We start from the raw sequence: 27,342 nt of genomic DNA, 5'->3' as shown, positions 1-27,342 counted from the left end.
AAGCACAAGGATTTAACCCACCAATGGGCCTGAGTGCAAAATCAGCACTGCTAATGCATGAGAGTGCTCTCTTGAAAGAGGCTAATGTGGCAGAGTGCACAATTATTAGCATAATTAGATGCAATTTTAAAAAGCAGCATTGCAACATCAGCTCATAAAGGAGCATCATTTGTGTTTTATTTTATTTATTTATTTTTTATCTCAGTTCAGGTCAAAGATGTGTTTCAACAGCAGAGGGGGAAACACATGAACTACATGACCTCAACCTCTGTCAAAGTTCAGACAGTCTGGCCTAAACACACTACAGACATTAGTTATAACAGCAGTAACAATACTATGACTAAATAAAATAAAACTTGACTGTCCGTCCATGTGAAGCCAAAAATCATGACAAGATAAAAACATGTGTACGTGATGTAACAGGGAAACACATCTGCATTACTTTATGTTTTTAAAAAAAAAAATGTTTATCCATGAGTCATTTCCCTTCACAAGCGAGCGATAAAGAAGGGCTGTTTTGGAGTTGTGGTTTTAACATTTATGCAACTACACGTGATAAAGGGGAGTAACACATTTTGAAGGCCAAAAGTTAAACTAATAAAATTCAGATTAATCCTGAGGGACTTTATTTGGAAAATTACTCATCAAAGTGTTTACTGCAGCAGTACACACACACACACACAGCATTATTTATAAAGTCACATTAGTTATGCAGTAAAAAACACACCTCCCCCCTTTGAGGTTTGTGACTTCATATATTGATGAATGCAGCTGGTTCCACTTTGAGATGACCTTTCCTTACACACCGTGACCTTTCGAAGTGGAGATAAAGGGCAATCAAACCGCCCTAATGCCTCACCTTAATCCCCGTGACATTTACTGTCTATGTATTTCCACAGAATCTTCACTTGAAAATAAAAAATTACAGCTGTCACCATCTCTCTGACTGTGGCAGATTTTTTTTTTTTTTACATCAGTGACAGTGACATTGAAGGACTCCGTTTCCTCCTCTGGACTATTTTAGAATGGAAACATTTATCACATATTCACATCTTATCTTTTAGTTCAGCTGCTAAATGAGAAGCATCCTGCTCTATGTAGCTTGTAGAAGGTCAGTCCAATACGGTTACGTTAATATGCAAATTTTTGCAGCAAAAGCACAAGAAGGTCTCATCGTGTTCCCCACAGAGGGAGTGAAGTTGGTAAAATGTGTTGCTGTGTGTGTGCACAGGAGGCGTCCAAACATAGTGAGTCATAGAAGTGAGAAAAAGACACGTTAGATATCATGGCATTTACAAACTTTGGCAAGCGCTTCTTTATTTACATCCAGGCTGTCTCGCAATGTCACAGCTGTTTTCCCTTTTTTTTTTTTTTTTTTATTCCTCTTCTTGTAGAATTTAATCACCCAAACAAGTTTTTGCTCATTACAGATATACAGTATCATGTATATACTATAATCTTCTTGTCGGTGACCCTCTCACAACAGTGTAAACAGAGAGAAAGAGCAGTTCCTCGCTCTTCAGAAACACATGCAGGGAGTCAGGAGAAACATGTCGACTGTATGTCAAGGTTTTTAGTAACAGCAGATCTGTCTGTCTGTCAGACATTTATGTCAGATCAGACATTCCTGGTACTGAGCTGCTTCTCGCAACTTCTCGTTTCCCCCACAAGAGGGCGATAGTGACTCAGTGACAACAATGTGAATGCCCTGGGCGATACAAAGAAAGAAATCACTCTGGGTCAAACACAGAACTAAGATAACTACCAATGACTAGTTTCTCCTCTAATGAGTGCAGTTAATATAACTTAGTCAGAGTAACAAAAAACACAGTTCAGAAAAAAACCACACCTACAGTTAGTTGCTGGTAGGGCATATCATTTTTGGCAAAAAGAGTTTCCAGAAGGCATTTCAACAAAGGTGATGAGTCCTCTGCTCTTCACACAGACTGCTATGCTAGCTTTTGTATATGTACAACACACACCGTCTCATCAGATGGATTAATTCATGTCCATGGAGCATGCATAGGTCATCGTGAAATCATCCAATCACTTCTTGTGTATGCTGGGATAACAAAGAGGGTCTCACCCAAAGACAAAAAGAGAGTCCCGACAAAAAGTTACAGCACAGTGCAAAGAAACCCCCCCACCCCTCAAAAAAAAGAAAGAAAAAAAAAAGCCTCCAGCTAGAAACTGACTGCTGGGAAACAACAAAAAAACAAAAACAAATCCTCCATCTGAGATTACAAGATATACATACAAGTCGAGTGTCGTTTAAAAAAAAAAAAAAAGAGTGTAAAATGAGATTGGTGCAGATTATATCATGTGTTAACAGCTACTGAGATTGGAAGTGAGGGAGGTCGTTCTTTGTTGCAGCTTCTAGCTCCCACGATAGATACGAGATGGACCGAAAATAAACCAACCCCAACCCAAGATAGTACACAGAGGAACACTAACATTCCTGCTCTACTAATTCAAAACTCATGGAGCTCCCATACTGCACCATGTAACTCGCCCACCCTCATACCCATAATCCCCCTCACCCCCTCCCCAAAACAAACACACACAAATAGTCTGTTGTATACTGTACAGTTGGCCCTCTTAAGGGGAGAGAAAAAAAAACATATTTATTTACATTCACATCTCTAGAAAAGAGAGAAAAAAAAACTTTTTTCTTCATGTAACATAAAAAGTGTAGAAATGGACAAAGATCTCCAAACCTGGGCTCAAGTGGTAATGCAAAAAAAAGCTTTAGAGTTTGTTTTGGGAGAATTTGAGGCCCGGTTACCGCCATAGGAAAACATTTGGGAGTAAACTCTCCCTCAAACTACTTAAATAGTTTGGATGCGTTGAGCCCAAACTGCCAAAAGGACTTCTTTTTTTTTTGCAATTTCATTCGAACCCAGATCAGGATTTTCTTTTGCCCCATTTCTGTTTCAGTGATCATGTTCTCTTCTTCTTGTTGCAACCTTTGGTAACACCTTCAAAACATTAACTGGCAAAAGATACTACACAAGGAAGAGGCAGTGAGCGACTCTGACTGAACAAATCGGTCAACAAGTCTCAACATTTATAGGCATATTTGCATTTTGCTATGATTAAGGGAAGAAAAGCTATCGTTACGACGCTCAACACTTGTTTTTATCCTTCATTAAAACACTATACTCTTGCTAGAAACAGACAAGGAGCTGTTAATATGATAATACTTTAGTTCAGATAGTAACTTAGCTAATACTGTTGTAGGAATTTAAATCACTTCACTGGAGAATCAGACTAAAGTGAGACACATTGGTAGTCGTCCAATCAATCCACTCAAACCTGAAAATGAAGGAAGTCCACACCTCAGGTTTATAGATAGCATCGATTCCCTGCATGCACCCGATGTGTCGCACTCTAATCTCAATTTTGCTGGTGTAATTAATCAGTCTTTTAAAAAAAAATCGAATTGTAACAAATGAAAACACATACACAGTCAATCACGCCTCAAAAAAAAAAAAAAAAACCCAAACATCTGTTTTAAAAAGAGCTGGGACAACATAAAGGATGAGGACTTGTCCAGAGAGCCGTGAGGATCGACTGTGGGTTAACGTCGTGTCCGTCTCTGTGGGAAACAGCAGCAGACTCTCTGAGATGAGGATCCAGAAACACAGCTGAGAGGACGGGGGGGTGGGATGGGGGGGTGGGGGGGTCGCTAGTGACGATATTTACAAAGCAGAGGGCGCTGATGAAGTGAGTCCGAGGATGGATGTGATCCAAGGGCCTCTGAGGGGTCGACCACGCATCTGAATGTATGCGATAAGCGATTGTTGGGGGGGGTGGGGGGTCCTCACAGTCCTGCACAAAACGGAACGAATACGCAGTGGATGCATTTGTGCATTGAGATCTGGCTCCGTACGTGCACATCGCTGCTGTCTTGTGAAAACCTCCTCGCTCCAATTTCTAATTTCCTTTACGAAACATTGGACAAACCTTCAGAATTTAATGTATTCGCCATCACAAAGACTGTTTCTTTTTTCTTTTTTTTAAAGTTACCAACATTTTCAGAGGTATTTTGTTTCAGCAGACTACAGCGAAGGCCTCACACACACACACACACACACACACACACATCCAAACACACACACGCACACACACACGGCTCTGATGCAGAGATTCAGGAGAGCCTTGGTTTAGGTGTTGCGGACAGCTAAGGCCTGTTCCAGCTCCTGTCTCCTCTGCTGAATCTGTTGTATTGGGAGGAGAAGAACATGAATACATCAGCCGAGAGTCGAGACGCAGAACAACAGGATGTTTTTTAGTCACTCAGGTGCCGTTTCCTCACCTTGCAGTAGAAATAGCGGCTCACGGCCTCCTGGGACCATGGCTCGTGGTAAAACGCCGCCCTCCTCTCTTCTTCAGGGTTTCCAACCACATCTGTCATTAACTACAGACAAAGGAGAGAAGGCACAAGCATTGAGACCCCAATCACAGCCACCAATAATGTTATAGCTGATCAAACTCACCATAATCTGGAGGTGGATGTAAAAAACGTCATCACTCATCAAACAAACTTTTTATCAGTTGTATTTTGCATTTTATTTTGCACCCAAACATCAAGAAGATATTCTAGATAACAGCAGCTTTAAAGGTACATTGTGTAGGAATTACTCCCATCTAGCGCTGCGGTTGTATATCGCAAGCAACTCAATAGTATTTTTCATGCTGCATTCACCTGAAATTGGGCAGACGGCAGACGGACGACAGCCGCTGCACGTAACGTGATGAGGCAAAACAAAACACGTGACAATATGTTGTCATGGTGATGTCGTATTGTTTACCTGACCCACGTTTTACCGGCTTTCTCTGGACTTCTGTGATTAAAATGAAATCTGGTTTGTTACCAACGGCCGTCTGCCCGACTGCACGTGAATGCAGCATCAGTGTAACGCTCCATTCCTCCTCACTGCGTTACCGCGGTGACTTTTCACAGACGCCACCTCCACCTGAGGTACAGCTTGCCCGCTCCATGTATATATGAATTATATGAACCGCAAATTCAGAGCTTACCGGAACACTTCAGTTTGTTGATGGGGGGATTACTGATTAATGAAAAACATACTTTTGAACGAAATAATCGATTTTCGTGAATAGATAACAGGAGAAAATACACAATGTCCCTTTAAGGAGTCTAACACTGTGTGTGTGTAAATAGAAGCCGTAGTGTCCAACCTTAAGGTCTCGGCTCTGGGATTTGAGCCAGTCCTGAATGTAGCCCTTGGGATCTCTGGAGAAACTGAGCATGAAGTCCCTCTGGATCTTCAGCTGGTTGATGGACTCGATGGTCTCATGGATCTGAGAGAGGAAGAGCAACACGCTGTACATCAAGGAAAAAAAATACAACTCACATTGCTTCCTATATTCACATAGCTGCAACATCTAAACAACTAAAGCTATTCATGTTCATGTGTCATCTATATATGCTCAGGGCCGTTGCTAGGAATTCTGGGCCCCCTGAAAGAATACTAAAGTGGGCCCCTGCCCCATGACTTTTCCCCTTCTTTCTTAGACTACGTATGTATTATCATTTTTCATTTACTTTGTGTTGATGCTAATGCAGCATTACTATTAGTATTAATCAGGGTCATATGCAGAATAATTCAGTCATACAAAGATTAGACTACTGGGTTTTTTTTGGGGGGGGGCCCTACTGGTCGCTGGGCCCCTAGAATTATCATCACCTTTCTCCCATATACAACGGCCCAGAAATAGAAACCTTACAAACACCAAATACACAACTGCTCAGGGAATGATGCTACAGAAGAAACAAACTGATAAACATATATATTTTTAACCTTTTAATACAGTTATTTCTTAAAATGTAATTCGCCAATAACTGGGGATATATTTTTTCACAGGAAGACATCAATCATTCATATATTCTGTCAATGCCTGAATCAATTTTCACCCAATTTCACAGTCAAATGACATTTACTATGCTGACCTCATGACCTACAGCTTGGTTTTATCGAACACCAGCTTTTCTCCACATGTGACTTTTTTTTATCATGCATCTTCCTCTGTACTGTATGTTGCACCTCAGCACCGTGTGTTGATTGCAGTGAAAAAGTGCAGGTAAATCCAATGAAAAAGTGTGTCACACAAACAGGTAAAATTAGCATCTGGGGTTGAATGTATTTCTGAACCACTTTATTTGCCCCTCCCTTCCTTCCTGCTCACCCACAGCAACCTGCCGTCGACAGAAATGTCAGCTGCAGAGTTTAAAATGTGTCTGGGTCAAACATTAATACACTTAAAAACAGCAGGGTGCGAGATCCGCCGTCAGTAAAACAAACGCTTCCCGTGAAGTAATATATGCAATCAAAATGGCTGCTCCCACGAGGCAGCCTGCTTATCACCTCGGCGTGACATGCGGCATCAAAGTAAGAGAGAATCAATTCGCGAGTGTGTGTGTGAGGAGTGCACGTGTGTGTGTGTGTGTGTGTGTGTTTTGCGACGCCGGTGATCTCACCTTGTTGTCGAGCGAGGCGATTTCCTGCTGGTTGGCGGTGGAGAGGAGGAAGCTGCTCATCTGGCTCTTCAGGGGGTCTTCCACCTCCACGTCGATGTCGTAGCAGGCCGTCTTCTTCTGGTCATTGGGGTCCACACTGATGGGGGGAAGAAAAAAAGATGAAAGAGAGTGTAAAGAAAAGAAGAAAATGAGTAATGACTCCAAAGTGTAGGGATGGAATGTAAAAGAAAAAAACCTTTTATGTATAAGTGGCAGTTGGGAAAATAATTACAGAACCTGAGAAGAAACGTTTTAATAAACACAATTACTCCCATGACATCCTTTCACCTTTTGTTCCCTGTAACCACATGGTGCATAACAACAGTTTTGTGTATTTCTGTAACAAAACTTGCAAAAACTTTAATTAGTTTTTGACAGTTCAGTCCTCTGCAGCCACAAACTGTTTACGGTGTCAGCTGGACCGTTGTGGTTTGTTTAACTTTATTTTAGTCTTTCAATGTTCAATTATATCTTAAGTAATGAACATAATTAAAAAACATGAAAAGAAAAATATGATATTTTTTGTCTATTAAAAAGGCTTGAAGAAATATTTTCACAGAGCTGAGGTCGTTGTGAGAAAACAAACCTCTGCGGTTTGACATTTATAGCTCTGTAAATTAAAGCGCTCCTTTCTACAATGCAAGGATAAAAGGTCTCCTCAAAGACGCAATATTCAGCACCAGGGGGACGTGTGCAAAACATACAATTAAAAGAAACGCTTTATAAATGTTTCTTCATACTTCTGTCATCTGTCTGCGTCGTTTGTCTTAGCAAGGCCTTTGCTGAAAAGGAGTTTTCTCTGCTTAGATGAGATCCACGCACAGTAACACAAGAGTCTACCTACCTTCATCTGTTTCCTTAACCACACACCCAAACCCCCCGCTCGTGTTATGTAAAGCGCCTTGGGTATTTTGATTAAGTTAGTATTATTATTATTACCTGATAACATGGTTGATGACGATGGGGTCTGGGGGCAGGAGGAGGTTGGTGAGACGCTGAGGGATCTCAGAGAACTTCAGCCGTGGGCAATCAAATATCTATAGAGAAATTGGAGGAAAAAAAACTGAGTTAAAATGCAAAAAAACCCCAAAACTTACTCATCTGATTTATTAGATTTGATTAAAACCCTTATTGTATGTTTTCTCCCTGGTATTTTCTTTTTCACATGCCACTGGAAATACAGCGCTTGTGTCACATGTCATCTGTGAGCTCCCGCGGTTCAGACATTTTCCATATTGCTCATGTAAGTAAAATATTTCCAGCAACAGTGACATGAATATTTATGCATCTGCGGCGTGATTCGTAGCACACCCTGAGCCCCGTACCTGTTGGAAGTACTTGTCACAGTTGATGTACTCCTTGTCATGGGAGTCCTGCAGCTTGTTGGTCTTGACATACTGCCAGAGGGCCTGGATGATGCAGGAGCGAGTCTGAGTGTGAATACCAAGCAGGCGTGCCAGGCGAGGGTCCAGCTTAAACTGGGGAGGCTGCGGAGAAGATATAATTGCATTTCAACACTTTTTACTACCGCCTACCTCCCAGCGTTTACATCAACTCCATCACATCTGACACCCTTATCATGTTTCCCCCCCCCGGCTTAGAAACGGTTGTCAGGCTTGGAAATGGAGTCTTAAATGCACTATAGTGTTTCTGCGGAGTTATCAGCGACACGAGGCCTGCAGGTTGTCACTACAACAGCTGATTTCATTGCACGGATTAGTCACACAGTCGTAACGGAGGAAGAGAGTCTATTTCTGGGCAGCGGCGTCTGTGGGACCGCCGTGGCGCCCTCACCTGGTAGTCCAGCATCAGCAGCAGAGTGCAGCGCACGCTCACGTCCCCCGGCCTCTTCACCTGGAAGCCGTCCGTCTCCTGGGTGGTGGGCGTGCGATGCCACTGGAAACACAAAAGCACACGACGCTGTTTTTAGTGACGAAGCAGCTCTAACCGAGCCGATCCGAGACTTGAATGGTCTGCATTTCATTTGTTTCACACTTCATTATCAGTTTGTTTCACACGTTGCTCATCAGAGTTGTTTACTAATTCCTGCTTTAAAGGGCCTGAAACCTTTTTTTTTTTTTTTTCAGTCAGCGTCTCACTACAAATGTTGGAGTCTGAAAGTAACACCCTTTTCTGACAAAAGTTGAGCAGTTTTGTGTATTTCATATTTGAGATTTTTTTTTGGATTTGTGTTTTTGTCATGGCTTTTTAAAGATGAGTAGGTCTTGGTCAGTAAACGTCATATAACAACATTTTAGCCCAACCAAAAGGTGTAGACCTGGTGTAGACTGGATGCCACTAAGCGTAAGAACTTATTTTGTGAATTTTCCGCCTTTTTTCGAATTTCTGGCTTTTTTTTGTGTGCAAATTTTAAAAATGCAAATAAGAATGGGTAGATGGAAACCCCAGTGACTAACAACAGATTAACATGTTAGCATGTTAACGTCAGTGGAAAAAAGGAAATGATAGAAATAGAAGCAAAACCAAAGGGTTGCTCTCCGCAGATTAAACAGTAAGTAATGCTAACGTTAGCTCCTTTAACCATTAGATGGTTTGCCAAGAAATTAACCACATTCATAGTCCAATACTTCCAAGACCCAAGGATGTTTTTCATTTTTTACGTTCATTTTGATTATTTCTTAATATTTAATATACTAGAAGAATTCTGAGGCTGAATTGAGCTGGAGAATTGGTAATGTGCAAAAGAAAGTGGACATGAATGCACCTGTGCCTGCTTTGCCTTGATCTCGGCCTGCAGAGTAGAGTCCGTGGTTTGGTGAGAGGCAGATTTCTGAAACTTGCTGTGCACATTGTACCGAGAAAAACCACGATAGCAAAAGGTTTACCATGTGGCCATGAAGCTGAATGTTATCACGCCCAAGATCACACAATCAGCGAGGACGTGAAATTACAGATAAAGCAAAAATACCAGCCGAGCAAAACACAACTATTGCCATAAGATTCACAGTTTCAGCCTTTGTGTTTATATACAGGACCACAGGACCTCCTATGTATCTGACCACACATCTAATTTATGTGTCCATTTTTCTGCTTAGGATCTGAAAAGAAAAGCACTTTAAACACTAACTTGGCATGCAATACAGTGTAATGCTTTCCTTCAACTCTTCAGCTGACTCAGAGCAGATTAAGTACTGATTGTACCTCTGCAGAGAAAAAAATTCTTTTGATGGAAAATCATTCAGAGCAAAGCACCTGAGTGCCTTGCTCAAATATGCTTTTAAAAGAAGGAACCTTGAGAAGTCATAATTTTCACTCTGAAACTGCTAAAGTGTTTTTTTAAGTCAATACATTTTGTGAAGATACAAAGTCAAGGGCAGAGTATGGTTGTTTTTAATAAGGAAGCACTTGTTTGCTCCAGCTCTCACACCTGCATGTTTAAACAACCTTGCAATGCTGAAAATAAAGAGAAATAGAAAAAAATCTCCTTTCTGTTGTTACAAAAAAAATAAAAAATCTATCTATTTTATTATTTTATTTAATCGAATGGGGACAAAAGAACAGGTTAGTTGGGGTGAGTGTTTCAACCAGACATGAGGTAAAAAAAAAAACAATTTTAAGTGAAAGTCGCTGCTGTGCATGATGAGGAGGTCGTCACTGACCCTGACTGCATGGCTGAACAGGCTGATTCACCGATTTGTGCAGCATACAAACTCTTTATTACTAATGGATGCGATCTCAAATGAAAAGCGCTGACCTGCAACGTGACCAATGGGCAAGTTGTGAATGTTTTCTAAAAGGTACAAAGAGATAAAACTAACAATGAGGCTTTAGTGTATCGATTTATCACAGCACGGTGAAATAATGCAAGCAGCAAATAGGCATTAAGACCAGGTTTCAGGCACTTGCTCTTACCTTATTGCAGTTTGCAGCTACTTTATATCATAGCTACAAAAATAGTACTTTTTCCTCTTCTACTTCTACTTCTACAGATGTTACATTTCAGATTAACATTTTCAAAAATGTGCCAAATGGTGAATGTCAGCATTTAGTGTATAGTGTGTTTGTATTGATGACATTTACAGGGAGTGTTTATCCATGTTCGATACAAAAACACTGGTTTTAATGACAGAAGCTGAGATGTCTGCACTCATGTGGTACGAGCAGGTCAGAGGTTGAGTAGATGGTGTGTTTCTGTGTGTGTGTGTGTGTGTGTGTGTGTGTGTGTGTGTGTGTGTGGTTCTTAAACAGAGCCCCTTCCTGTGTGTGCAGGGGGCAGCGGCCATGTTAGGACTGACCTCGACCAGGTGGTTGTCAGGACCGTAAAGGTCTTTGTCCAGCTCGATCACCAGGCTCTTAAAAAACGAAGAGAACTTCTTCTTCTGTTTCCCCGGCTACACAACAGAGACACAGAGATAGTTGTGGTCAGTTAATGTCTAAAATTGAGACGCACACAAAAAGACAAACGCATCAAACACGAAACAGAGCACAAACGCAAACCCTTGTATTCATGTCTTCACTTATAGCAACATTACTAATCAAAAAACCCACAAGAGGCCGAGAGAGATCTTAAAGAAAGTGAGACACTAGACATTCTCAGGGTCCACTTCCTCAGAGCTCAACCAGAAATATTTGTGGTTTGTGAAACCTAAATGCTTCCTACCGCTGTGAAATGACGGCCTTGCCCCGGACTGCTGAGAACATCAGAGTTTTTTGAAGCAAAGCTTACAGCGCAGAAACATAAGTTTCACATAAGATCATTCTGCCTTCCTTGCTGTATTACACTCTCTATAAACACATTTCACACCAGCAATCAATCACTTTAAACTCCGACATGTTTTACTGTCCAACATTGTTCGAGCGCTTCATTAGCGAACGTGACTGCAGGCCAAAAAACTGCCCAGCGCGGCTTTGCGATCAAACAACATCATACTTTCACACTAAATAGGAAGATTATGATGTCAGTAATTTAAATAAACAGCTATTTGCCTCACACTGGGTTCATCTGCCAGAGATGACATAACACTAAACTGTGCAGCAGATCAGTGTCCCAGAAAAAATCTTAAAGTAGTGCATGTAAAAAGCCCATTTTAAACAGCTGGTAGGTACATTTAATAAAGATACATGTGCACTGTGTATGAAAACTCACGTCATCCAGCAACTTCCCCTCCACTCGCAGCTCCCATGATGCAATGCTGCCGTCGGAGTCGTCGGCATCAGGTCTGGCGGGGTTGAAGGTGTTGGATATGTAAAGCCTCAGTTTACGCTTTTGCTGCTGACACAAGGGCATGTAACAATCCACAGTTTAAAGGGACACTCCACAAAGTCATGAGCTGAAACTGACGTGAATCACTTTACAAAACAGGAGAAGTGTGAAGTCAAATCTTTTTTGTTTGTGTTTTTTAATAACCTACAAGCAAACAAAAAAAGGTAAAAAATTAAAACAATGTTCTGTTGGAAGTGTTATGACAGGAGAAAGAAAATGCAAATACGTTTTTTTTATTTATCCAATACAGCCTTTGTCATGCATAGAGGTCAGCCTAACCCATTGTGGGTCATGATGTCTTTTCCTAACCTTCATTGGTCTCTTCAGTGCTTCCTGGATGTCCACGCGTTTGCGCATGATGGTCTGGTCCAGTTTGCGCTCGAACGCCAGCAGATCCATGTAGGCCTGAGACTCAGGGACCAGCTCACGGATCTGCCCAGAGAGGGAGAGGACAATCTGACGTTAAAATCTTTAGATGGACAACCGTAATATCACACTCACAGGATTAAAAAGTCATACATCATCTGAATATCACTAAAGAGCTTAAGCAGATTAGCTTTCTGTCCAGCCTTGGTCCTGGTAGGGGGTCTGCTGCTGTCCTTTTCAAGGACATTTTTACACTTTACATCCAGTTTCCTGTTATTTCCGCTCTTAATAGCTTTAACATCTGATCTTTAAGAATAGACCTTGATGGTAAAGATAAAGCGAGCTAACATCACCTGACAAAATGGCTAACTAGAAGAGAAAAAAGAAACATCTAGTTCATGTGGAGGAAATGCTAACATAAGGCACTATAATGAGCTAAACGTAGGAACCTAATCAGATAAGTTCAGCTAAGTAGTTGATAGATAATTGGAAAAAAAAACCCACAGACTTTGTTACATTAGCTTATTAGTTTGTAGATCTTATCCACTAACTTGGTTAGCTTGTAAGCAGAGCTAATGGCTAATGGGTGAAACCCTACAGTCATGTTTTCACGACCTCGCCATCCCATCTATGTGAAATATTCTCAAAGTCCAGGTGTCTTATTTATATTCATATATTTACTGCTTGTTTAAAGTGTGTGATCGTGTTTTGAATTTGAAATCAAGTTCAGCAGCTTTGAACAAAGTTGTAGCTGCACATCAGGTTGTACTACAGCATCAACAGCAGGTCAGTGGGGAGGTCGATGTTAAACTCAAGGCAGCCTGGTGGCTTAGAGATTCATACTTTACCATTACAACCCCCTCATCAGATTATTCAAATTACTAAAAAAAAAAAAAACTGTGAGAAATTTAATGAGTAATATTAAAAAATCTGTATGAGACTTATTTATTTCCAAATGATTATTTCTCTTTAACTTATAGAAAGGTGCTATAGGTAGAGAAATATCTCTTTACTGCTGCCCAGTCCATCATTAATAGGGTGGACCACAACATCCCGGGGACACTGGGGGATAAAAATGAGATGCAGTGTGTGCAGCCAAACAGCCAGGACTCAGACATTACCATGCTGATGAAAGTCCTCGGAGCTTCGAGGGCTGCTGCTTACCAAACTGCGCACACACACACACACACACACACACACACACACACACACACACACACACACACACACACACACACACACATACACACACACACACACTACAGTTCGTTCCTTCTCCACCCTCCCTCTTCTGTCCTTTTTCATGTTTCTTTCTAAATGGCTGCTTTCATTGTTCCCTCTCATTCCTCCTCTATCTGAATCTCACCGCCTTTCCCCGGGCTGAGGTGCTGAGCAGACGCAAGAGTGTGGCAGACATTCCCTGTCCCTGACTCATTATTGTGGAGTGGCGCCCCATAGCCATGCCATAGTGCTATCTCCCTGTCTGGGTTATGTTAGGGGATAAGACCTGAGCCCAGACACTCGGTGTCCAGACCTCCATAGTTTCAGAGTGAAAGCTTTCTGCGAGCCAGCCAGGACACGGTGAGGTTATGGCGTGGCACGGGGCCAAAAACGGAGAGTCCACGGGATGAAAATCAAACCTCAGTCGACACAGACTCACCTGTGGCAACGTGGCGATTCTGCCGCCTCTTTCGGCTCTACTTGTGGTTTCATCCCTGCCATATCCCGCTGACTATTCCAATTTAAATCAATAAGCCACCATTAAAATAACACAACGAAACCCTAAAAAAGGAACCCTAAAAACCTCCCCGGATCGCTCCCCTCATCCTCGCTCTCCTCATTTGGAAATAGCACATAATCATCTGGCCCTCTGCACCTTCCAAGAACCCCTGACATCAAAAAAGCGGCCAGGATTTATCTGTTCCGCACACAAAAGATAATAACACACACACGCACACGGAATAAGCAGAGCAACAAAGGTAAAAAAAAATATGCAGCCTCACCCTTTGCGGAAGAATCTTGTCTGCCATTTTCCTTCTCTTAGCACTAGAGAGAGGGAGAGAAAGACAGAGAGAAAGAGGAAAAAGAGAGCATGTTACTATGGTGACTGATAGCGTAGCACCCAGGCCATCTGCTAAAATGCTGGGCCATATCCAGCACCCCAGCGTCCCAGCTGTGTGTGTGTGTATGCGTATGTGTGTGTGTGTGTGTGTGTGTGTGTGTGCGCTTATGTGCTCTCTGAAATGCAGCGGTCCACCTGGAGAGCCAGAGCCTCTATCAGCCAAAAAAGTGTCACATCACACATCTCCTGCCTGACATGTATTCACCGCACTTATGCACACACACACACACACACACAAACACACACACACACATTCTGCAGATTCACTGGGGCCGCTGCAGCAGGACACGGATGGTGACAGGATGTGTGTTAAGGAGCTTTTAGGAATGCAGAGTTCCTCCACAGAGGAGAACGTATGTGTGTGTGTGAAGATATTTTCATTCTCAGGCATTTCCTGCTGTGAGAGAGCAACATATGTTTACTGATATACCGTGGTTTTTTTTGTTTGTTTTATACTTACCGAGGAGGGACACAATATAAGACAACCTGTGCCAAGTTGGTGTCTTTGACTGAACTTTTTCTTTCTAGGTGAGTCTGATTTACAAAAGCAACACCACAGCAGCTCACTCCTCTATTCAAATGTCCTTAAATATTTCATCGGCATCTGTGGACACCTGTGATATGTGGAGCATCCATGTAAATTCATGCAAGTGTGCCGATGTCGCTGCCTGCAGAATGACACTGTAAAATGAACAATTATAAAAATAAAAAAAAGGGTCAGAATCACTTATTTTAAGATGATTTTGTCTTGTCTTTCTCATCATAGGGAAAAAAAATCTTGGCTTGTGAGTGATAGGCTACGTCCTCATGGTGGAGCGTTGAATGGTGTAAATAAGCAGAGGAATTTATATCTCAGGGTTTTTTAGATCCTTCTCTGTGCTCCTCTTTTGAAGTATTAACACCTTAATTGAGCTGAACTGTACGGTAATGTTAAGCACATTTATAGTGAATTTCTCAAGGTTCACTGCTTTTATCGAGTCTTTAAACAAAAAAAAAACTGATTTAAAGCAAGAGAAAATATTGGATTCACTGTCACGCCAAGAGTTGAAGATGAGAAGATTGACTGACAACTGACATGTTTGTGCTAAATATAAGGTGTAGCAGCAGAAGGCTATCTTAGGTTAGGCTATCTTGGAAGATGAAAACATCTTGCCAGCTAAGGAAACAATTAACCTTGCACTGTCCAAATGTATACAATGAAATGTTTTACATATATAGCCTACAGTATTTGTCAAACACACACAATTGATGTTGTGCAGTTAAAATACAAGGTGTAATGTAAATCCATGAGCTTTAGAAGTGCTTGTTGGCAGATTCTGCAACAGTTCGACAGAGCTAGGCTAGCTCTTCCCCCTGTTTCCAGTCATTATGCTAAGCTAACTTGCTGGTAGCTATCTATAGCTTCATATGTAACATACATGAGAGATGTATTAATCTTCTGATCTAATTCTTGGTAAGAGAGCAAATAAACACATTCCTCAAAATGTCAGACTGATGATTTAAAGGCTGGGGAGTCTTTTGCTTTCACCTGATCTAGTTGTGTTTGCTTATTGATTTCTTGTTTGATACATTGTGGTGGGTGACAAGGATAACATCTACTGTGACAGGTCATTTTATTGAAATAATAATATATTGTATATAGGCTATTGCAATACAGTGAAAGTGTCTTGTTTGTAATCTGAAGAAGTATCTGAATAGAGGGACTGAGGTGATTATACGTACAGTATATATGGGAAAGAACAATAATGCAATTTTTTTTATCAATATGAGATCTAATAGAAAAATATTAATTTTCAATAGTACTGTGGAAATTCCGACAGGAGTCAGGACCAAACTTTTTTTTTCCCATTAATGTCCTACAATCATGTAGGAGGTTATAGTCCAAAGGGTTTTTTTGAAGGTGATTAACATTGATGACAATAAACTAATCAACAGAACTAGATCAAAAATGAAGAAGCCTCTGATGGCTGGCAACTGTTTTTCTATAACAACTGTTCGTTTAATTTTTTTTATTTCTAGTGTCTCATTGTACAGTATATTTGCCATATCTCCCAATCCGATTCCTCTAAATTTCTGGATATTATATTTGTTTGTAGAAGGGGGTCTTTTTTGCAGTGTGGGGAATTTTTTTTGTATCACAGAGCTCTGCAACGATCTGTGAGGCAGTATGTTACATCAGCATGCCAAATACTGAAACAAGCCTGCTGCAAGGAGAACTGGAAGATCCGGGGGGGGGGGGGGGGTGCAATGCAAAGGAAAACACAAACCTGCATCACAACAATCCGCCATTCTACACTAATTAAAAAGGGTTTCAGATTGGATTCTACTTTAGTTTTATACTATTGCTGCAAAACAACTGTTTCCATCATGCCATGCTCCAGTCCAAAGCATGCACCACTAGAAGTCAACCTCTAGGCCTGTACCTACGATCGGCCAAAACAACTCATTCAGGGAGTGCTGGACCCGAGGTGAAAGGCTAAATAGGCCAGAGTCATCAAACGTAAGAATAGGACATGCAGCAGAATAAACTCCTACTTTGATCCGAGCGTGGGATCTGATTGGGGCTCTCTCATGTCCATCTGCCTCGCCGGCATCTCATTGGCTCCGGGGAATCCGACCGGCTTCCTAAGAATTGGTGAGGATTCGAAGGTTGTCCGATTAGAGTTGTGACGAGACACACACTCAAGTGGCAGCAAGTAGAGGAGTAACACCTGGTAGTTCTGGCTGTTTGTATGTCTGTATGTGTTGGATGTGTGTTAAGTTCAAGGGTCTGTTAGTAGTAGGTGCAACTCAGACAAGGGCAGGCACTGGGATGGTTGTGTAACTGTGTCCATGCACGCACAAAGTGCAGCAGAGAAGGACCTGGGAGGCGTCCTGCTCGTCTGAGGGACACACTCATTCAACAAAGTTTCTCAGTGAACCAAAACAATCATGCTTCACACACATAGACAGACAATACACTGATAATGGACACACTGTGAGCTGGTGGATCACATGGAAAAGGGGGTAGACAAGAAGTGTGCGAGTTTAGCCCTTTGGTTCAGCTCTGAATCCTAGACATGGGTTGAAATGGGTTCTCAAGAGCAGATGAAGACAACATGAACGATACTCACATCTTTTTGAACTTCTCAAAACAATTCTCCATTCTCAAACCAAGTATTTCAACTTCCCAAAACCAGCTCTTGGTCAGAAATTCCAGCTGTGATCAGCACCTTCAACCTTCTGGTCGAGCACCAAGAAAACCAGTTATATTATTGGATAAAAACCTCACAATGTTCCTGGGAAACCTCAAGTGTCCTGGATAACAAATGGTCGTGAGCGGGGAGGAACGGTTTAAGGCTTGACTTCAAGGACTACGAGTGAACAGCAAAAAACCAAGATTCAGAGCTTCATATAATAGAAGATAAATTGAATGAAAACAAAAGATAAAACTGAATATTTTATCCCTATTGTGCAAATGAAAATATATGAGGTGATGGAAGAAGCTGTGTTCTCAAGCGGAAAGCAGAGTAACAGAGCTCCAGCTGGAAATCTTGAAGGCTGATAAGTGAAACAATGGGGTTCATTGTGTTGTTAAATAGCTGTTCAGAAACATTTTTAGAAAAAACTAAAAGAACTAATCTGTTGGTGAAATGCATAACATCAAGAATGAGGTAAGTCTGAGCAAATGACATTAAGTTTGTTGTTTGACTACACACACTGTCGGAATAACTTCCTCATATTACAAAACGGTGACCTTGCAGAACAGTTTTGTAGAAGGTGTTGGAGGAAATGTTCCAAATTATTAACAAATTCTAGCAGCTAAAGAAGTGTTTCACCCTCAGCCCACGGGAGTCTGACAAAGTTCACCAGTAAAAACAAATTGTTTGGCATAAAAACCATCCAAATTTTAGGTGATATGAGAATACTGCAAAAAGACAGTTGGGCCCGTGGCTGCTCTTATTCATTATTTTATTTACTGACCTATCTGCAGGTTATTCTCTCAAATTTTTTGGTTCATAATATGGCAAGAAAATGGCTAATTATATTGAGATTTCCAAAAGCTCAGACTGACTAAAGCAAATATTTGGACATTCAATTTGCTATTATTCAAGACCAAGGATCCAAGAAACTTAGATTTACGAAGCCGGAACCAATACATTTTTTAAAATTTATCTTAAAAATTATTCGTTTGAAAATGTACTTAAATGTAATATTCGTCATGTTATTTCTAATACTTTTCTTTAACTTTAACTTTTGAGTGAACATTGTTATTCATGAGCTCAACCCACTGACTCTTTGTAATTAGCTTTTCAGAATCACTGGCTAAGAGAATCTAAACTTTGAGGTCAGTTGGCAACAGCAAATATCCATACATCCATGATACATCCATCCATCATCTACACCGCTAATCCCTGCAGGGTTGGACGGAGGCTGGAACTCATCCCAGCTGACACAGAGCGAGGCTGGTGTACACCCAGAACAGGTCATCAGTCTATCGCAGGGCCGCCGACACACTGAGATGAACAAGCTCACACACTCACATTCACACCTACACTGCAAAAACTCTAAATCTTACAAGAATATTTGTCGTATTTCTAGTCAAAATGTCACTTCTAGTCAAAACAAATCAAATTATACTCAGAATAAGACTCGTCACATAAAAAATGTGCTTGTTTTTAGACACTTTTTACTTCTTTCAAGCATATTTTCACTTGAAATAAGTAGAAAAATCTGATAATGGAGTAAGTTTTTCTTTCTTATTACAAGCACAAAAACTTGCTTTCACTGGCAGATTTTTCTACTTATTTCAAGTGAATATTTGTTTGAAACAAGTGAAAATGATAAAAACAAGTTAATTTTTAGGTGATGAGTCTTATTTTAAAGCAGAAGTAAGTGGTCCGGTCGTTTTCGCTAAATGCTGCGTTCCAGGCAGGCTTTTGAAACCGTAAATTACAGCTTCAAGTCACAACTTACGACTTTGTAGCGTTCCAGGCAACCCACTCGTGTTTTTCCGACCTGTTTTACCGGTGAAAGTCACTATAACGGCCACTCGTAACTTCCGACCGGTGAACTCGTACCAGATCGAACTGGTACCACTTCACGGTCGGAAAAATACGAGTTTCCTTGAACGCACCATAACAGTCCTCGTCGCTACGTCACCACATTCATGGCGTCCCTTGGCTGCACACACAGCCCTGCATGCCGTTCTCTCTCCTCATTGGATAAAAACTGTAGGATACGATAAATGTTTTCTCTTCGGCTCAGAGCAGAGCAGAGGGACTGACAGACCCGTGTTTCAGACCAAACACTCTATGTAAGTGATTGCTGTCGGAAGATAGAACTATTTAAGACTTATATTAACACAAATATATCACTTACTTCTGCTTTAAGTGGAAAGAGATTAGTTTTGACTAGAAATTATACATTTTGACAAGAAATAAGACAAATATTCTTGGAAAGATTTTGAGTTTTTACAGTGTACGGACAATTTAGAGTCGCCAATCGACCTAGTGTGTGTAATTTTTTGTTTTGTTTTTTACTGTGGGAGGAAGCTGGAGATCCCGGAGGGAACCCACACAGGCACAGGGAGAAAATACAAACTCCACCCATCAAACCCAGAACCTTCTTGCTTAGACCACATTGATTATGTGTTCTATGAACATTAGACATAATTATGTTATTAAGTTATGTAACTTCACATAAGACTCTAGATATTAACCTTGTTCTCTGGTGTCCTGTGTATTAGTTATATGCTGTACATAAATGTAAAGCTAGAGAGAATGTTTCTCCACAAAACATGTGATAAGACAAATTATGTCTCAGATGCTAGATTGAGTCTTTATACTACTTTATGCAAAGCAAATGGGAATTAAAGCCTATTTTTAGCTGCAGCTTTGCATAGGGCAGCGTGTAGCTGGGACCATAAGGTCTCAATGACACTGCAAGCACAGGTGGTTCGCCCTCAGCTGGCAGCAGTGTGAGCTCTGAGCTGGACGGAGGAGCTGGAGCATCAAACTTGTTTTTGCCAAAGGACGGACGGACACACACACACACGCGCGTGCTCACAAAGCAACAGAGAGCGAAAGAGACAGAGACACCTGGACGGTCGGGTCACCCTGGACCATTGATCAGAGGCTGCGCGGCCGGCCAGCCGGGCCGCTCTGGGGGTTGAGGCACCGTCGCAGGACAACATTTCCCATGACCTGTTCGACGAGCCTGCTTAATTGTAAGTGGATCAATTGCGCTGCAGATACTGAGAGGGTGAAACAGAGAGAGACAGAGGTCCACCGAGTATGCGTATTGATCGCCTTTCTAATGACCATACCTGCTACACACTCGTCTTCTTACAGACATCAATCTCCTTATAGACGTGTGTGTGTGTGTGTGTGTGTGTGTGTGTGTGAGTGCGTGTGCCCAGTATACTGATGTTCAGATCTTTTGTTTGGTTGAATAGCTGACAATAAACAGCGTAACAATCCGCCAAAGCACGCGCCGGAGTCTGAATGTCTGCAGACAGCTGTGTGGACGGACGCCACACGGATATGACAGATTAAGCAGGAGACTCTGAAGACACATAGAGACGGGACAGACAGACAGGGAACACTCAGTCATGGCAGTGATTGGGATGATCAGAGCGGATGCAGAGAGTGAGCAGAAAGTGGAGCGATGGGAGAGAGGCGGGGTGCACGCTGGAAAGCTGCAAACAAAAACTGAAATGAAAGCTGAAAGGAGACACACAAAGGTCATGGTTTCACTTCTCATCAGACTAATTTTTTCGAGATCAGAAATCAAAAACACTTTTTTTTTTTAGCAAAGTATGAAACGGAGTATCGAAATGTTGCTCACAGGTAAATCTGCTGGGCAAGTGATAAACATTTTAATTATTGATTCATTTATTCTTTTGTTTTAAGAATTCATGATTGTTTCATCTACGCAGTGTCAAAAATAACTAGCGATGGCTCGTGGTGGTGTTTTTCAATGTCGTGTTTTTGTCTGTGGTACTAGTCCAACTCTGAAAAATATGTTCCATTTACACAAAGAAAAGAGAAAAGCAGCAAATCCTCCAATTTGAGAGGCTGGAAACAACTGGATGGCAACAGCTGGGTGTTGGTTAGTTCACCACTTCAGACTGAAATATCTTAACAACTGCTCGATGAGTTGCCATGAAATTTCCCACGGACGTTCAATCGTCCCTTTAGGGTCGATTGCAATCACTGGATCCTTTCATGTTTCATCTAACACGGGTGTCAAACATGCGGCCCGCGGGCCAAAACCGGCCTGGCAGAGGGTCCAATCCGGCCCTCAGGATGATTTTATCAAGTGTGAAAATTTGAAATTGCACATATTTTTATCAAGAAATTTCAGGTTGTTCATAATATGTTTGTAAAAGGATAGTTCATTAACTGTAAACATATTAATAATGTATTAAAAAAGTTTTAAAAAATCAAAGTTCTTTTTATTTATAGGCTATTAATGCTATAATTTCACTGGTCCGGCCCACTTCAGATCAAATTGTGCTGTTTGTGGCCCCTGAACTAAATATAGTTTGACACCCCTGATCTAACACCATCATCAGATCAAAATCTTGTCTTAACCAACTAGCATTCCTATACAAGTCCCTTTTTACTTTGTCTTCACTTCTAATGAGCAAATATTACCTAACGTGCTATATTGAAAGAGTGAATTTGCTAAAAAAACGCATAACCGTTAGCATTTAGCTATTAAGTCTGCAAGTGTAAACTCTCAGTGTTGCTGACTGATAAGTCACATTTTTGCTGCTGACAACTGACTGATCATTTATTGAAACTGTCACTGTCACTTAATTATATTTCATAAGTGGGGCTGTATGTTGTGTTGTGTGCAAATATACATGAGTTGCTAGAAGCCGTTTCCGTGATTAACATTAAGACGAACTTTTAAAATGCAGAGTCGTCAATAGCATCTTAACGCAAGCAAATGAAAAATGATCAATACGGAGCCTTCAGTCAGGATGTGTCTCATCAAAGATGGCATAAAAATTTTGACACATTGCTGCTGTTATCAAAACAAACTGCTAAGATTTCATGCCAGAGCTATTCATAGCGCTCACACATGATTCAAGGCCAATTCCATATTTCTATAAAATGTGACCAGAGTCAGATTTTGCTGTCGATCCAGACTGGAGACTGGATGACTGGATGAGAGTGTAACCACAGCTGTTGGTGTCTACGTCATCTCTACGATCACAGACAGACAGGGACACGCCAGGAGCTGATTTGATGCAAGCCATGCAGTATTTAGTTGCCAGTGGGTGGAGGGTCAGCGCTGGATCCACACTCACTTTCTGGCCCGGTTCTGGACGGCCTGCTGCTGCTGCTGCTGCTGTTGCTGCTGCTGCTGCTGGACCTGCTGGGAGGGGGCCGGCCTCTTGCGGCTGGGCTCCATCACCGGGGAGGGCAGGCCGGGCCGCACCGCCGGGCTGCCTCCGTACGGCGGGCCGGGGGGGCCCATGGGAGCTCCCTGGTGGGGCATCCTCGCTCCAGACGGCATGCCAGGACGCTGGGAGGAAAACCAGAAAGAGACAAGGGATGGGGAGGGAGAGGAGAGGAGAGGGGGGTCACATGTATGTTGACAACATCCTCTGCTCAGTGTTCTGATTATTTATAATCACAAATTAGAGTCTAAAAATACAACAAAGGAAACATTAGATCAGACGTAACTCTTTTTCATTTCACTCTGGTGGATTTGAGGGAGACTGGGGAGGGTTTTTTTTTTGGTAAACACACCCATCTTGTCAATAAAAAAATCATGAAGTGGAGCTGCAACAAAGAATGTCTCACCATCTCCTAAATCCAGACCCTCACAGATACAGTATTTCTCATTCAAAATGAAATCCTGCTCTGATTTTACAAAGTCATCCTGAAAAACATCTGCTTCAAATGCAAACAGGAAACTCTCCACGTTACACGTCCCACCTTCCCCCCCTACCTTTTGTAACCCGTCCAGCAATCACACAACAGCTGGGCTGGTAAACAAGATTACGCTTTTGCGCAATGCCGTGACGTCAATTTACACGATTTCTGTTTTCAAATGTTTTTCTGATGTTTCGAACGTCCTGCGAAAGCCTTAAATGGAGCGAGGTCCGGCGTGTGATTTGTCATGTTCGACAGTGACATTAGAGAGGAACAAGAAATATGCAGCTCGTATTTTAGGCCACTTTTCAGTCTGGGAGAGATAGTGTTTGATGCAGGCATTTGATATGGGCAGGACCCCAAATCATTTGAAGAATCAACTGATACCGTCTTATTTTGTCATGTTTAAAAGATACAAACAGTAATTTCCGGAAAATAAAATAAACCAGAGCAGCTGTGCCCAGAACAAGCAGAAATGCTGAGTTTCTGGCTTCTTCCCTCATCGCCTTTAAACAAGAATCAGCTTTCTGAAAAACAGACTCAATGAAGATTTTTCACAGCATGCAAACTCCATCTCACTCACACACACACTCACACACACACACACACACCCCTAAACAATGCAAACAGTGTCAGAAGCCACGGTCCCACACTCCCATCTTGACGCCTGGGAACAACTGGTGGGCTCTCACCTGTGCTTGTCACTCCCATGGCAACAGCTGCCTCCCGCCTCAGTTTATTGTCTGAAAACCAGGGGAGGGGTTTGTGTGTGATAGAAAGAAATCCTTTCACGTTATCCACAGCACAGACCTCCCACCAGAAAGCTACACACCTCATCAGAGGGGGTTACCACCACTATAGCCCTCAAATTCAAATGTAATGACTTGAAATGGTGGAAGAAGGAAACAGATCCTTTTACTTAAAGTAGAAATGCACTGTAAAAAAAAATACGTATTAAGTATTTTAACAGGGTTACAGGGTTAACTCAAACAATGCAAAAACATAACACAATTGAAAAATAGATTAAAACATAGTATGATAGAAACATAAACAGGATTGAATAACTGGGTGTTGATTGCAACTGTAATGCTGTTAAATTATTTATTTATTTTATTTTTTTGGCTACACTTGTTAATTATTGGATAATTATTTTTTTCTATGACTCTGATTGCAAGTGTAATACTGTTTAATTATCTATTTATTTTATTTTTGGCTACATTTGTTCATTATTGGATACTTGTTTCTTTCTATGACTCTGAAATCAAGAAGAGCTCTAATATAATGGAAAATTGAATTAAAGTAGGCATCTATAAGCTAGATAGCTACACGGTCTACACCATTTCGATCTATTTATGAACTAGTTGAACGAATGATGGTATCATGGAAGGTTGACTGACTGTGATTGATGCTCAACTGTAAATAATTTTGTGTTAAAGAGTAAACTACTACTACTAAAAAAAACTGGTACAAGCAGGAAAATGTACTTAAAGTGCTGAGGGCAAAGTACTACAGCAGTTCGGCTCCTGATAGCGTTACTGTTATGATCTAAGGCAGTATATTATTGGATTTTTAGTACATTACCATGTTAAGATAGCTACATGGCTAGCTACAAAGTGCTTCCCTGCACTCCTGTCTCCTCAACAACAACAGATACAGTAGCTCGTCCTCATATCAGCTGCAAACACAAACCTACAGCTCAGCTCAGTCTTCGTTCTCATGCATGTCACACGCATGTCACGGCTCCAGACATCACTTATAACATCTATTATCAACCAATGTTGATTTTGTATTGTAATTCCTCAAAATGTACTGAATTAACTCCATACATTACGCAGCTCTTTTTTTCCCTTCTTTTTTTATATTATGCTTATGTGCTGCATATTCTTGCATAATTTTGCATGTAATCAAATTATAGCCAAATTAAGTTGGGGAACCTGAGGGATAAGAGTGAGTGGGGGGAATCTGATTAGGGGCAAATGACTTGCTCTTGACCTGGGGCTCGCTTCTGAGTAAATCCGCCCCTGACTGTTAGTGGTTTAATATGAATGCACCATATTTCATAAGCTAGATCACAGGTTTTCTGTATAAAAAGTAGAAGATCTGTCAGAAATAAATGTAGGAAAGTAAAAAGAATCTGCTTCCTCTGAAATGCAGAATAGTGCTTGGATAGATGTATTGAAATTACTCCAGTGAAAATTATTTTACAAAATCAAATTTATGTGGTTGTTAAAAATCTTTTTTATTAAGCATCACCATGCAAAGAGGACTTAGTCTCAGTCCAAACTGGCACAGAAACTGCCAACATTTGGTAACAGAATGGGTAAATGTTGGAGTGAGAGAACAGCTGAAAGATACAAATTTAGGAGTTTCAACGTTCTCCCAGCATTTCACGCTGTTTGTCACCTATAAGTGTGGAATACACAGCGCGCACACACACACATACACACATATCGAATGTGATCTTTAGACCCTCCACAAACACACAAAAAAAGCAGAGATCGAACAAACAAAGACCGAGGTAACAAACAACACTGAAGGCACACTTAAAAAAAATAAAGTAAAGATATTAAATCGCATCCAAAAGTAAATGTGTGTATTCTATTCACGTGGAGAGAAAAAATTATAACAGCATGCAACAGGCTCAGAGTGATATTATGTGCCCTTTGAAATGGTGACCAAGCACAGATCCTGTGATAAGGAGGCCGAGCAGGCGCTGCTGTCACTCTAGCTGGGAGATTATTTGTGGGGGGAGGGGGCACCGGGGGTCAAAGCAACTGAGAAGGGTCTCCAAATGGGATAGGATAAAACAACATATGGTCAGGGGCCTCCAGCCTGAATGTGGTCACCTTATGGAGTCTTAAGAGAAGAGACCCCCGGCCCCTTCTTTTTCTGCCTGTGTCCCACCGCAGCCGGACGACAAGCACCCAAACAGACCTCAGATCAGACCTCAGACCCACCCAGACAGACATCGTTCCTGTTACAGCCGGCTGTCTGGAGAATTTAAGCTTCCCTGATAACAGATACAGAGAGCCATAGCTGGATAATGTGTAAGATGAATTTCCCCTAAATCCACACTCACAATGAGCGGTACTCTATAATCTGACCTGCTGAACCGACTCCAACGCTCTGCCCGGAGCTCTGCCAGCCAGCCAGCCAGCCAGCCAGCCAGCAATCGAATCTGCCATGTGGATGGATATCTGAGAAGTGTGTTGGCATCTCGGGGAAGGCTGGAGGGATTTGAAGAGGCCAAACTTACCCACACTGTACTAAACATATGAATCTGTGGGTTGTAACATGGATGGTTCCTTCTATGGCTTCGATTGGCACCCTGAAATCTATTAAAAACTGGATGAGGTTCCTCATGCGGGACATGACTCATTCTTTCAGGGCCTCAGACGGAAGATCACTTTCATTATCGATTATGTTGTGTATTCTATCAAGTGTCGGGAAAAGGAGACACATGTCAATCATTTTAAAAAGATATTCAGACCAAGTCGTCTTGATAATCAACAGTGTATTATCTAATTAAAGATACATTTATCAAGAATTAGTTTTAGTATTCCCTCCTGACATCATAATTAACTATTTATTTTAAGTCATTCATCACTCTTAATATGAATTTGCTATTTTTTTTTTTTTTTTATAAAATAAAATTGAACATTTTGAGTTTTGGACAGTAGTTGGAACAAATCAAGACATTTGAAAAAACACTATGGATTCTGGGACCCTGGGAGGAGCGTTGTCTTCCAGTGGTTTATATGGATTTATAGGATAAAATAATGATTTGATGAATTGAGAAAAATAATTGGCAGGTTGTGCTGAGGTGGAGCCAGAAATCCGCCTGGCCGGACGCCATGCATCAGAGAAAAGAGGGGAATGGGGATGTTTTGTTTTCGGGGTAATTTGGGTGAAGTGAACCCTCTAAGAAAGAAACAGTCCCAGACAAACCCAGATGTGAGCGAGCTTGTGGGTGAGGTTTAGGTTCAAAGGTTCTATCGCACACTTACACAAACACACTCAGAAGATGAAAAAGCTACAGTGCGTCGTCGTTGTATTATGTTTTTGGCTTATCGGGGTTTCCCATGCGGAGCGCTGGAAGGCTTTTCTCATCACCGTGGCCGTCTCTGACCTCCAAACACACACACATGCACACACACATACAAGGCAGAGAAGTAAGGGGGGGGGTAATGCAGATAATGAGAGAGAAAGAGGA

At 41.4% G+C, this 27,342-nt stretch overlaps 1 protein-coding gene across 7 annotated transcripts in view; it reads right to left on the bottom strand.

Annotated features, from left to right (window-relative positions):
* Positions 1-1,286: 1,286 nt before the first annotated feature.
* The window catches only part of smarcd3b (SWI/SNF related BAF chromatin remodeling complex subunit D3b), a 41,556-nt gene continuing 15,500 nt past the window's right edge, over positions 1,287-27,342 (bottom strand). For 2 of the 7 annotated variants that reach the window (XM_085762779.1, XM_085762776.1), the window contains exons 2-14: positions 22,559-22,776; positions 16,792-16,881; positions 14,138-14,180; positions 12,078-12,200; positions 11,652-11,777; positions 10,801-10,896; positions 8,339-8,440; positions 7,870-8,031; positions 7,484-7,581; positions 6,506-6,641; positions 5,206-5,328; positions 4,319-4,420; positions 1,287-4,220 (exon numbers count right to left, since the gene is read on the bottom strand). In XM_085762779.1, the coding sequence (XP_085618905.1) occupies positions 4,167-4,220; positions 4,319-4,420; positions 5,206-5,328; positions 6,506-6,641; positions 7,484-7,581; positions 7,870-8,031; positions 8,339-8,440; positions 10,801-10,896; positions 11,652-11,777; positions 12,078-12,200; positions 14,138-14,180; positions 16,792-16,881; positions 22,559-22,776 (1,473 nt within the window). In that variant the 3' untranslated portion in view covers positions 1,287-4,166. The remainder of the gene's footprint in view (positions 4,221-4,318; positions 4,421-5,205; positions 5,329-6,505; positions 6,642-7,483; positions 7,582-7,869; positions 8,032-8,338; positions 8,441-10,800; positions 10,897-11,651; positions 11,778-12,077; positions 12,201-14,137; positions 14,181-16,791; positions 16,882-22,558; positions 22,777-27,342) is intronic. The other 5 variants (XM_085762782.1, XM_085762780.1, XM_085762783.1 and 2 more) reach the window with 3 other exon arrangements.

This window comes from Trachurus japonicus, chromosome 20 (assembly GCF_045865225.1).
Source record: "Trachurus japonicus isolate A0001 chromosome 20, Traja_1.0".
NCBI classification, from domain to species: domain Eukaryota; kingdom Metazoa; phylum Chordata; class Actinopteri; order Carangiformes; family Carangidae; genus Trachurus; species Trachurus japonicus.
Note: the sequence above shows the minus strand (reverse complement) of the source record. Positions and strands in the feature narration are given on the sequence as shown.